This window comes from Chlorocebus sabaeus, chromosome 20 (assembly GCF_047675955.1).
Source record: "Chlorocebus sabaeus isolate Y175 chromosome 20, mChlSab1.0.hap1, whole genome shotgun sequence".
Taxonomy (NCBI): Eukaryota; Metazoa; Chordata; class Mammalia; order Primates; family Cercopithecidae; genus Chlorocebus; species Chlorocebus sabaeus.
In genome coordinates, this window is record NC_132923.1 from 51,989,928 (window position 1) to 52,003,202 (window position 13,275).

Here is a 13,275-nt window from a genome sequence, read left to right on the forward strand (position 1 = left end):
CTTGGGCTCAGGTTGTCATTACCTTACCCCTTGCCAGACATCATAAGAAAAGTCTATTGCTTCCTTCTCTGTAGTGTCTAAATTCAAATATGGCTAATCCTTAGAATTAAAATGTAAAAAATTAAAATGTAAAAGCATGTATGAAATTTCCATGGTGCACAAGGCCGGAATACAGTTAAAAGTTGGAACTGATTCTGATTGACACTGAAGGACATTTGTGAGGGAGACTCCAGTATGCAGTAAACCATGGGTAGATCACTCATTTATTGAATCGCTTACTATCTGCAGAGACATGTACTAGGGTTTTGGTATTTGTGGGGGGACACTGAGGACATCAAAAGAATTGTGCTACTGGTCCATGCCCTTGGGAATGGGATGTATTCCCCTTTCTTTCTCTGAGAGTTGTTTTATTTGTAATTAGAAAATATGTACTAGATCATTCTAAAATATTTAAGAAAATCCATAACATGTATAACTTTTCAAATGGCAGTTTTTGTTGTTATTACAATGTACTTTAAAAGACAACTGTAGAGTTCCACAGAAAAGAAGTGATACAGTCAACCTGGTAACTGGAGTGACGGGGAGGGGATACTATTTACAGAGTGAGGGCAGAGATCGTAGACACCAACAAGAGATGGTACAGTGTCCCCAAGCTGGAAACAGCAAGGAGTGGTTAACACCTCTCAACCTGAAAGCTAGAGGAGGGGGAAGGGGAGTCTACCCGTATATAGAGGGATGCTTGACAGTGGTTAACCCAGCCAACCTACAGCAACCTGGAGGGGAGGAGGCAGGAAAAATCAGTATCTCAACCTCACTCTCCTCCCACCTTCCAATCTCTTGCTGTGCCTGTCATTGGCAGAAGCTGGAAAGCAAGGAAGCAGTCTCTAAGGGCCAGCCCTGCAGGATACAAGGTAGGGAAGGGAGCTGGAGGATGCATGTGTTGAGATTAGGCACCGCATTCAAATGTGCATTATATTCATTTACATGACCTGGCTACCTCTACTACCAGACAGACATGGGGTAGGAGAGGGAGGCAGGCAGGAGACGAGGGGTATGAGGTATGAACCTTCCTCTCCAGTGATGGATGCTGCTTCCTGACCAAGGCATAGCATTCTCAAGGAGCCCCTCTGGCTTGTTTGTTTAGCAGTAACAGTGCTCTTCTGTAGTATCTTTGAAGCTTTGATTAGAAGAACTGTTTCCCACAGCTGCAAGCTTTAAAAATATTATTTTCCTTCCTATGTAGAGTTTGAGGATTCAGACAGGCACTAACCTGGGTGTGTATGATCTCCAGAAACAAGAAGGAGTTGCTGTAGGTCACTGTTAACCTGTTGCTGGCAACAGGATTATTTGGAACAAACCATGTGGAGCAAGAGACTCCTGAGTATCCTTCTCAGGACAGGAGATGGGAGACAGGTCATGAAATGGAGTGAGAAAGGGAATACGGTACCACAGTTGGATTAGGACAGACAATTTAAACCAAAATTTTGTCTGTTGTGAATTTTACAATGTAAAGAAATAGAATTTCTTTTACATGGGAATTTGCCTTAGTTCATTTTCTGATGCTATAAAACAGAATACCAAAGACTGGGTAATTTATAAAGAAAAGTAATGTATTTCTCAGAGTCTGGAGACAGGGAAGTCCAAGAGCCTGGCACTGGCATCTGGCAAGGGCCATCCCATGGTGGAAGGGTGGAAGGGAGAAGTGAGCATGCGAGACAGAGAGGAAATCTGGCCAAACTCATTCTTTTTAATCAGGAGCCCACTCCTGTGATAACAAATCCACTCTCACAGTGACAGTGTTAATCCATTAATCCACCTCTTAAAAGTCCTACCTCTCAACACTGCTGCACTGGGGATTAAGTTTCCAGCACATGAACTCTGGGGGACATGTTTATACCATAGTGGAAGTCATTGGTATAAACAAGCACTTTGAAATGTCTCAAAATATGTTTTTGCGTATGACAAGGTCCTTTGTATAAGAGTATCTCTTTCAGCTATGAATGTTCACACTTTAAAATCTGACATTCTCGGCCAAGCACGATGGCTCACGTCTGTAATCCCAGCACTTTGGGAGGCCAAGACAGGTGGATCATCTGAGATCAGGAGTTTGAGACCAATCTGGCCAACATATGAAACCCCATCTCTGCTAAAAATGCAAAACCTAGCCAGGCGTGGTGGCGGGTGCCTATAGTCCCAGCCACTCAGGAGGCTGAGGCAGGAGAATAGCTTGAACCCGGGAGGCAGAGGTTGCAGTGAGCCGATATTGCGCCACTGCACTCCAGCCTGGGTGACAGAGTAAGACTCCATCTTAACAACAACAACAACAACAAAAACAACAAAAATTGATATTCTCAACCCCTTCAAACAGTAAAGCTACTGAAATGTGATTATACAATGGTCTAAGAATTATTTGCTGTATAACAGACCATGTCCAGTTATATTATGTATAAATAATATTAATTTTAAGCATTTTGATTAGCATATTTTACTTTTCCTGTCCTTTTATGAGTCAAGGGACAAAATGTATTGGTCACCTTTCTAGCCTAATGAGTTAGACAAATATTAAAATTTTATGATATATAAAGCAAACACAAGTAAATATTTGTGTTATGTTTGGATAAACTAAGTCAAGGAATTTGCTGATCACATAAAATTCATCTGTCACCTCTTTTATTTAGTTCAATTCTATATGTTTTCATGTTTCCTGTTTAATGAAGATGCTTAAGACAGTCTTCAGCCATCAGGAACATCAGGGGAACAATATGTTTGATTCTAGTTGTTTATTAAACAAGTCCTAGAGTAGAAGCTGTGTATATATACCAAGGCCTTCTGTAAACCCCACTTGATTGGGAGAGAACAGGAGGTGAGCCCCCTGACGTGCCACGAACTGTCCTCCCTGCCTAAAGTGCTCCGAAACTTGCACTGACACAAGAACCTGCTTATTCTGCTAAGCTCAGGCTGCAGTTTTCCCTGCGTGTCGCTGTCTCTAAACTGAAGATGACCTGAGATGCTTAGGCTTTGCATTTGTATTAAGTATTTTTCCAAGCACACCCATTGTATGCTTGCCTCTTTGTGGCTTCTCCTCTTGGAACCTCTGCTGACTATGGAGACTTTGTTGCTACATGAAACAGGATCTAGATCAGAGCAATTTTAGGTGTCCGAGTTTAAGATTTGTTCTAAAGAGGCCTGGCGCCATGGCTCTTGCCTGTAATGCCAGCACTTTGGGAGGCTGAGGCGGGCAGATCACTTGAGGTCAGGAGTTCTAGACCAATCTGGCCAACATGGTGAAATCCCGTCTCTACTAAAAATATAAGAATTAGCTGAGCGTGGTGGCAGGTGCCTGTAATCCCAGCTACTCCAGAGGCTGAAGCAGGAGAATCACTTGAACCCGGGAGGTGGAGGCTGCAGTGAGCAGAGATCGTGCCGCTGCACTCCAGCTGGGTGACAGAGCAGAGCCTCGTCTCAAAAAAAAAAAAATGTTCAAAAGAAACAGTAACCAAACTTTAGCAACGCTGAGGGGTTAGCTTTCTCAAGAGAAATGATCTAGAGAATAAAGATACATAAACTGAGTTGTAACCCTACCCTCAACAAGCACCCCTAAAATAAACATATTCGCTTTATCCAAGAATATCAGAGGTATCTCATTCTCAGTTACAGACAATATCTGTTTAAATTTAATCTTGAACAAATTGCCACTCCTCTGTTTATTTTACCATATCAAAGAGTAAAGTAACTGCTCATGAAACATAGGAGCTTTATTTATTTTAAAATTACTGTAGTGTTGTAGAGTCAACCACATGCCTCCTCTTTAAAAATTATTTTTAATATTTGTTTATTTACAGAGCAGTCTTCTGTATACGGAAAAATTGAACAGATGGTACAGAGAGTTCCTTTATTATACCCCCTCCCACACACAGTATCCCTTATTATTAAATCTTACATTACTGTGGTATATTTGTTACAATTAATGAACTGATAGGGATATGTTACTGTTAACTAAAATCTGTACTTTAGATTTCCTTAGTTCTTACCCCTGTCCTTTCGGTGTTCCAGGATCCCACCCAGGATACATATTCTATTTAATCATTATGTCTCCTTAGGCTCCTCTTGGCTGTGACGATTTTTCAGATTTTCCTTGTTTTTGATGATCTTGGCAGTTTTGAGGCGTACTGGTCAGAAATGTTGTAGAATGTTTCCCAACTGCGATTTATCTGATGTTTTTCTCATGATTAGCCTGGGGTTATGGGTTTTTGAGAGGAAGATCACAGTAAACTGTGATTTACTCTCTCATCTTCATCATGAAGTAACACATCTTATCAAGATTACAGACTAGCAACATGACTTAGCACTGTTGATGTTGACCTTGATCATCTGGCTGAAGTAGTGTTTGTCAAGTTTCTCTGCTGAGACGTCACTAACCCCGCTATCCCCTGCCCCGTTTCCATATTGTGCTCTTTGGAAGGAGGTCCCTATGTACAGCCTACATATAAAGGAGCTATGCTCCCCCTCCTTTACAGTGGAATATCTATATTATTTATTTGGTATTCTTCTGCCTGGGAGATTTGTCTCATCTTTCCATTTATTATTTTATTCAATCATTTATTTATGTCAGTGTGGACTCATGGATGTTTATTTATACTTGGGGTTATAATCTGATACTACTTTATTTTGTTGCTTGGATTGTTCTAGCTTTGGCCATTGGATCCCTTTTTTGAAGTATTATTCAAAGAGGAGTCTTTGTTTTTGGTGTTCATACTAATAGGGAGAGGTCTCTGTTGTGAGACTGTCCTTCAGAATGACCCTGACTGATCTGCTTAGGTGAGCTGCTTTTCTGGAGGTAGCGAACCCACTCCTTATACCTCTCAGCTTGCAGGACTTGGAGCCAAGTATACCCAGAGGAATGAATGGGTTGTGAGACCCAAATTGGAGAATATACAGAAGCATAAAGTAATAATACTCAATTTGGGTAAAGGTTAGGGGGCATATAGGTATGAGTGCACAAGCATACTTCATTTAATTCTACATTTAAGAAGTATTTACTGAGTGCCTAATGTGTGCTGGGCATTGTTGCAGGCACCATAACAACATACATTCTCTGCCTTCCTAAGCATACCTTCATCAGAAACAAGGAAAATCTGAAAAACTGTCACACCCAAGAGGAGCCTAAGGAGACATAATGACTAAATAGAAGTTGGGGAAGATAGACTGTAACCCAAGTAGATAGTTGAGGTAGGGAGAAATGCTGTGGAGAAAAATAAAGCAGGGTAAATGGCTTAAGGGCAGCAGCAGGTGGAGGCGTGGGGTGGTCTTTAGAGAGTGGCAGGGAAGGGATCTCTGAGGAAATGAATCTGAGCAGGAATGAGGTAGAGAAATGAGCCCCCTGGGTAGCTTGGGGAAATGGCTTCTGGGCGGAGGGAATGGCAAGTGCAAAGGCCTTGAAACTAATGGCTAAAATGAACCTCCAGTATTTCATGTGGATTTAAATCTTCCATGCTATCCTGATTTTGCCGTTAACATGAATTATTAAAAGGAATTCAGTGAACAGATGTGATTGCTTACCCAGGATTGGTTGCTAGAGTACCAACTAACCTAACATCCAACTCCCATCTGGATAGGGTTTCCCAAGAGGAGAGGACTGGTCTGCATTTGTGAACCATAGAGAAAGAAGATACGCACAGTATTGACTGACCATGTCTTTGATGTAGCATACTTCTTCCTAGGAGGAAGAAGAGATTGTTATCTCTTCTTGTCTCGTAAGATGTAGCTAGAAATAAAAGCTGCTTGAGTGGTTTTCAAATGTCTTAATTTTCATAATTGTTTCCACATTCTGGGCTGGCTGGACATTTTTTCAGGGAAGCAAGTTTGGAGGAGTCTAAATGAAAGCTTTGCTCATGAAGTTTTCATTTGGATTCCACATATAGACTTTCTAAACCATCATTTTATGAAGTCTTAAATTACTGAAGTTAGAAGTTGTGGTAATTGCTCCAAAGTTTAGCATCTTTTGTTTCTAGGTTAGAACTATCAAACCTTCTAAACCTTTAGTGTAAAAACAAACAAACAAAAAACAGTTTGGGATTTGACAGAAGTCAAGTTGAGCAATGCTAACCTCATCCTGAAATTGACCATATTGTATCCTACTTACCATAAAAGTTGAAAACATATTTTCAGAAAAGTGTCTTTTCTACCCTTCTTAGGTTTATTTAAGAAAAAAAAAGAAAAGGCCAAAGGCTATTTAGAATGCCCTCTGTTTTTTATAGTATGGGGCAGTCTTTTAATGTGATTTGATCAGATCATTCTACTTTGGTAATTCTATAACTCTTGTAAGTATAAATATAGTCCTTGGTTCTGTCTAGCGTTTCACATGCCTGTGGAAAGAAAGTATAGTGTTGCAGATAAGAATGAGACTGCCTGAATGGAATCCAGGGTCTCCCACTCCTAGTTGTGTGACCTTAAGCAAGGGTGCTTCAGTTTTCTCAAACGCATAATCGGTGTAATAATAGTATCTACATCTTTGTTAGAAGGATACCATGAGATAATCCATGTAAAATGCTTAGTTCAGCACCTGCCACCGATAAGCCCTCAAATATTAATAATGAAAAATAGTAATAATAAAGTAGAGCTATTATATACCTGAAAACACTTAGTTAATAGGCAATAGGGCTCGCTAATTGTCATATTTAGTGATTGATGTATAGGTCAGCAAAGGCATTTCACAAAACCTTTTCATTTTAGACATGGAAAAAGATAGTGTAGGACAGAGATTCTTTCATTTATTCAGTAAATACTGATCTTGTAGATATGAGCATAATAGGCAGGTTCCCTGCTCTGCTGGAGTGGAACGGTCTAGGGGTGGGAGATGGACAATAAATTCTTAAACACAAAAGAAAATACTGGGTCACAAGCAACTGGGTAGCTCTGATGGAGGTAAACAAGGGCTCTCTGGGAATGAGAGCTATGGAGCTATCTTGAATTGGTCAGAAAAGTATCTTTGCGGAGGGGACATTTAGGCTAGGACTGAAGTAACTGATTAATTTGTTGAAAATCACAGAATCGTGTTTTAAAGGTTAAGGGAGGCCAAGAGATAATAATAAATCAGTCATTTGTTATAAGCTTGCTAAAAGTTTCTGGTAATTTCTAGCTAAGACAAGATGGTAATCTGTAGATGATATGTGCTGGGGAGATCTGTGGTGATGGCATTAGGAAATATTTTATAGGAGAATTGGTGAAAGCTACATCCTGGTGTGGTCAGGGTTTAGCAAGTCAAGTTTTGGTTATGTGAAGATTAAGTAGAAAACTATTTTATTTTTGTTGTCACTGAAAAACCCTAAAGTGTTCTGTGCTCATAAGAATAAACTGAACATATGCAAATCTTTGAGGCTTTTCCTTTGAACATTAATTTTCATTTTTCAAAGCTATAATTGTAGAAAGCAGATAGAATACATTAAGTAGAATATATGCTCCTAATTAAGTCTTGATTTACTTATTACAGAAAATGTGGTAAGAATTTTTTTAAAATGACTTGCAGTTCCACCATTCTTAACTATTTACATTTTGAGATTTTTTCATTATCTTTTTCTATATAGTCAACACACATACATTTTTGTTACGTGTATTGTGTAGTAAAGTAATGGCATGGGCTTTTTCTTGTATTACCACAACTTCATAATGGGTATGTTTTTCATGGACTGTATAGTATTCCATCCTGTGGAATCTTTTTCACCAATTTCCTATATGAAGTTTTTTTGTCTCATTGCCTGTTTCTCTCAAAAGTAGGATCTGGAGCCAGGGTATAGTGCTGCTTAGTGGGAGTTCTGGCTAATCATAGTTTTTCTGTGATATCTCAACTTTTTAAGACAAAATTGCTTTGCAGTCTCAGGGCAATTTTTGCTAAAAACATGTCTTAAACTGTTTTGGTTTTGACAAGGGATGGTTGAATTTGAAGATTTTTGAAGTGAAAATCATTGAGGTTTTAGTGCTTGATATAATTAAAAATTTGACCACATGTAAGAAATAAAACTAAAATTGTAAGATCCTTCAAAATAAAATTAGGAGATTTTGAGCAGTATTTTTGTAGAGTCTTAATTCCACTGTCTTTGTGACATATTCATCTTTATATTTCTAATAAATTAGTCAAAGATAATATAACTTTTAAATTAGAAATATGTATGTAACATAGAAACATGTAGCAAAGTAAAAACATACAATGCTTTTAATTAGAAAAGACACATAATAATTGTATTATTAAAATTTCCCATGTGGTGTCATAGTGTATTCCTGTTGAAATAAAAATACTTTAGGTAATTAATAAATAACAGAAATTTATTGCTCACTATTCTGGAAGTTAGGAGGTCCAAGATCAAAGCATCAGCAGATTTGGTGTCTGGTGAGGGCCTGGTCTCTCATTCCAGAAGGGGGCAAATGCTGTGTCCTTTTTTTTTTTTTTTTTTTTTTTTTTGAGATGGAGTCTCACTCTGTCCCCCAGGCTGGAGTGCAGTGGCCGGATCTCAGCTCACTGCAAGCTCTGCCTCCCGGGTTCCCGCCATTCTCCTGCCTCAGCCTCCCGAGTAGCTGGGACTACAGGCGCCCGCCACCTCGCCCGGCTAGTTCTTTGTATTTTTTAGTAGAGACGGGGTTTCACTGTGTTAGCCAGGATGGTCTCGATCTCCTGACCTCGTGATCTGCCCGTCTCGGCCTCCCAAAGTGCTGGGATTCCAGGCTTGAGCCACCGCGCCCGGCCTGCTGTGTCCTTGAATGGTGGTGTGGCAAAAAAGGTCTCACGAGTTCCCTCAGGCCTCTAATAAGGGCACTAATCCCATTCACTTCCCAATTACTATCTATTAATAACTAATTATTATATTATATATCATAATTATTAATTATTATAGATTATATAATATATAACATATAATTACATATTGTAATTATTAATTATTATATATGATTATATATAATATACACTATAATATATAATTATATATCATAATTATTAATTATATGATTATATAATATACAATATAATATGTAATTGTATATTATAATTGTTATATATGATTATATATAATATAATATATAATTATATATTATAATTAATTACTATATATTATATAATTATTATATATATTTGTTATATATCTATTAATAACTAATAACTAGTAATATCACTGCAGTTAGGGTTAGGTATCAAAATGAATTTTGGAGACACACAAACATTCAGACCATAGCAAGTGGTTCTCGGATTGTTTGTCTTGAATTTCTGTATACTTTCAACATGGTTGAAAGCTGTATTTCTCTTTAAATACTTAAGTTGTATTTCACTAGATTAACACCTTGTATTTAACGCTCATATGCTGCTGGTAAAATTAAAAATACGATCTCTCAGGCTGGGTGTGGTGGCTTATGCTTGTAATCTCAGCACTTTGGGAGGGCGAGGCGGGTGGATCACCTGAGATCAGGAGTTCGAGAGTAGCCTGGCTGACATGGTGAAACCCCATCTCTACTAAAAACACAAAAATTAGCTGGGCATGTTGGCACACACTTGTAGTCCCAGCTCCTCAGGAGGCTGAGACAGGAGAATTGCTTGAACCCGGGAGGCAGAGGTTGCAGTGAGCTGAGATTACACCACTGCACTCCAGCCTGGGTGACAGAGCGAGACTCCATCTTGGGGAAAAAAAAAAATACTTTCTCTCTGAAGTGCAGTTTGACAAGATATATCAGAAGCCCTTAAATAGATTTATATCCTTTACTTCAATTTGAAATCTATGGGTTATTCCTAAAGAAACAATTGTCTAGGTATATAAAGATTAATGCACAAGAATGCAGCCTTGCTTATAAAAGTGAAATACAGGAAGCAACCCTAATGTCCAGTATTTAGGATTAGTTAATTAAGGTGTGGCCTATTCACATAATAGAATATTTTGAAGCTATTAAAATTTTACTGTCTGTATTTTTAATTTGGGAAAATTATGATATAGTATAAATATATGATATATGAATTTATTTGATATTTACAGTTAAATATTGGTGACTGTCTGCCAAAGAGGGTAATTTTTATTTCATCGTTATGAAAATTGAGTCTTCCTTTCTTGTAATTGAAAGATACTGGAACCATTTGTCTCTTGAGCCTACTCCCAGTTTTTTTTTTTTTAAGCATATAAAATGATATTTGCCTCCCATTTGCTATGGCCGAAAAGCAATGTCTAATTTATGTAAAAGTATCATTATACCATTAAAATATAAATTTAAAAGAAGACTGAGATACATTTCTATTTTATACTACTTAATATTGTTATCTGGTCTTCTTGATTCTGGTTGTGGTATCAGGTTTCAGAATTTTCAGGAACTTTAAAATCTGGGGACTTCTACTAAGCTTTTACTGTCACAGCTCCCAGAGGGCTGCTCAGTCCCTCTGCCGACTAAATCTCTGGTTCTCCAGGGAATAAGCTACAGCCTCATTCTCAGTGAGGGAGCAGATGGTCATTCTTCCCAGAAGCTAGAACCCTGACGAAGCCCAATCTTCTTCCGTAGGACCGTTCATGGCTGTGACCAGACCACTGTGAGGCAGAACATGTGGTTTTCCCCACCACGTGTAGACAGATGGGCATCCGTGGGGCCTCCACCCAGTCCTTCCTTGGCCAGGATCCCTCACTTTTGGGATTCAAGAGATCTTTTACTGAGAGGATTAGTGTCTTCCCTATCTGCCTGATGTCCCAGATTGGGGTCTTCATTCAGATAAGTGTCCCAAGGACATGTCCTCACTTAATGGATTATGTTCTCACATCCACATTGAGTTGGAGATCTGCCCCAATTCCAAATCTCAGTCTTGCCTATGGAAGCCTGATCCTCCACCACCTGCCGTGTTGAGGAATACTGGAAAATCCAGTGAGCAAGTTCACATTGGTACAGTTTGGGTTAGGAGACTATAAGGAATAAGTGAACAAAAGGTAAGGAAGGGGGGTACTGGGACCAAAGTCTCCATCCCTGCATCATATAGCTAATACGTGAATATCAGAGTTGTTTCTTGAAACCGAAAGATGGCAAAAGGAGGATCAGGAGTGGAATCAGAAGTTGTAGAAAATTGGTCTTTTGGGGAATCTATTTGGTTATGTGAATGGTAATTCAACTCCTATTATCTTGGGAAGAATGTACCTGGAATTACCAACCTGCCACTGATTAATGAACATATCCATAAATAACTAATGAACTGGGAGCCAGGAGAAGGCATTAACGTAATGTGTTGTCATTGTTACCAGTGCAGAGTGGATACTACAGGGCTCAGCATATTTGCCCTGTTGATGCCTCCATGATCATTCGTTCATTCATTCATTCAGCCAGCCAGCCAACCCATCAATAATTACCCGCCATGAGGCAGACAAAGCAACTGAATCCTAGGGTTATAATGGTGAACAAAATAGAGATATGCCGTCCTAACCTGAACTGCCTAGTCTGGAAAACAGACAATTAAAATGTGAGCTAAATGCTGTGGTAGGAGGTCAGGGGCTATGTCCTGGAGCAAAGGACATTTGCACTGAGACCTGACACTTCAGGTCTTCAACTCCCTTGATGGGAGTTAGCCAGAAGGGGCTTAGAAATAGCAATTGATGGTTTAGTGACTGATTTTACAAATGATATTTGTTTCTTCTTTAAATTTCTTTCTAGGATGTTCACTTCTTCTCCACAATGAATGAGTGTCACTATGATAAGCACATGGACTTTTTTTATAATAGGAGCAACACTGATACTGTCGATGACTGGACAGGAACAAAGCTTGTGATTGTTTTGTGTGTGGGGTCGTTTTTCTGCCTGTTTATTTTTTTTTCTAATTCTCTGGTCATTGCGGCAGTGATCAAAAACAGAAAGTTTCATTTCCCCTTCTACTACCTGTTGGCTAATTTAGCTGCTGCAGATTTCTTCGCTGGAATTGCCTATGTATTCCTGATGTTTAACACAGGCCCAGTTTCAAAAACTTTGACTGTCAACCGCTGGTTTCTCCGCCAGGGGCTTCTGGACACTAGCTTGACTGCTTCCCTGACCAACTTGCTGGTTATTGCCGTGGAGAGGCACGTGTCAATCATGAGGATGCGAGTCCATAGCAACCTGACCAAAAAGAGGGTGACGCTGCTCATTTTGCTTGTCTGGGCCATCGCCATTTTTATGGGGTCGGTCCCCACACTGGGCTGGAATTGCCTCTGCAACATCTCTGCCTGCTCTTCCCTGGCCCCCATTTACAGCAGGAGTTACCTTGTTTTCTGGACAGTGTCCAACCTCATGGCCTTCTTCATCATGGTTGTGGTGTACCTGCGGATCTACATGTATGTCAAGAGGAAAACCAATGTCTTGTCTCCACATACAAGTGGGTCCATCAGCCGCCGGAGGACACCGGTGAAGCTCATGAAGACGGTGATGACTGTCTTAGGTGGGTAAGAAAAAGCCATCATTCCCATTCATTCAGCAAATCTTTACTGAGCATCTACGGTGTACCAGGCACTTACTAGGCAGTAAGAATGCAGCAGTGAACAAGAGCGGACATAAATCGCCACCCACCTGGAGCTTACACTCTAATAAGGAAAGACAAAATAAGTATTCTAATGGGGGTAAACAAAATAAGTAAAATAAGATGAGTCTCCTGTGGAAAAATGAATCAGGGAAGGAAGGAAAACTAAAGCAGGGAAGGGAGCTGAGGAGTGCTAAGCTAAGCAGGTATCATTTGCACTTTAAAAAAGTGTGGTGAGCGATGCCTGGAAGATGGCTTTTGAGCAGAGGTGTGAAGGCAGTCAGGGGGTGAACCATACTGGTGTCTGGGGAAGGGTGTTCCAGGTGGGAGAAGCAGTAGGCACAGGAGCCCTGACCAGCAAGGAAGCCACTGTGGCTGCATGGATCAAGCAGGGGGAGCAGGAGAAGATGAGATCAGGGAGCCGATGAGGTAGGGGGTGGACGACTCAGATAATGTAGGGTCACGTGGTTATAAGGACTTAAGCTTTTCATTTTTTTCTTTTTTCTTTTTTTGCCAGAGCCTTACTCACTCTGTCACCGAGGCTGGAGTGCGGTGGCGCCATCTCAGCTCACTGCAACCTCTACCCCCCGGGTTCAAGCGATTCTCGTGCCTCAGCCTCCCAAGTAGCTGGGATTACAGGCAGTGCACCATCATGCCCGGCTAATTTTTGTATTTTTAGTAGAGATGGGATTTCTCCATGTTGGCCGGGCTGGTCTCAAGTGAGATGAGAAGCTATGGGAAGGTTTTAAACAAGGGAGTGACATGATCTAACTTGTATTTTAATG

At 40.0% G+C, this 13,275-nt stretch overlaps 1 protein-coding gene across 1 annotated transcript in view; it reads left to right on the forward strand.

The window, feature by feature from the left end:
- The window catches only part of LPAR3 (lysophosphatidic acid receptor 3), an 83,829-nt gene that overhangs the window by 16,498 nt on the left and 54,056 nt on the right, over positions 1-13,275 (forward strand). Inside the window, exon 2 of the mRNA XM_007978118.3 lies at positions 11,656-12,412. Within this exon, the coding sequence (XP_007976309.1) occupies positions 11,677-12,412 (736 nt within the window). The 5' untranslated portion in view covers positions 11,656-11,676. The remainder of the gene's footprint in view (positions 1-11,655; positions 12,413-13,275) is intronic.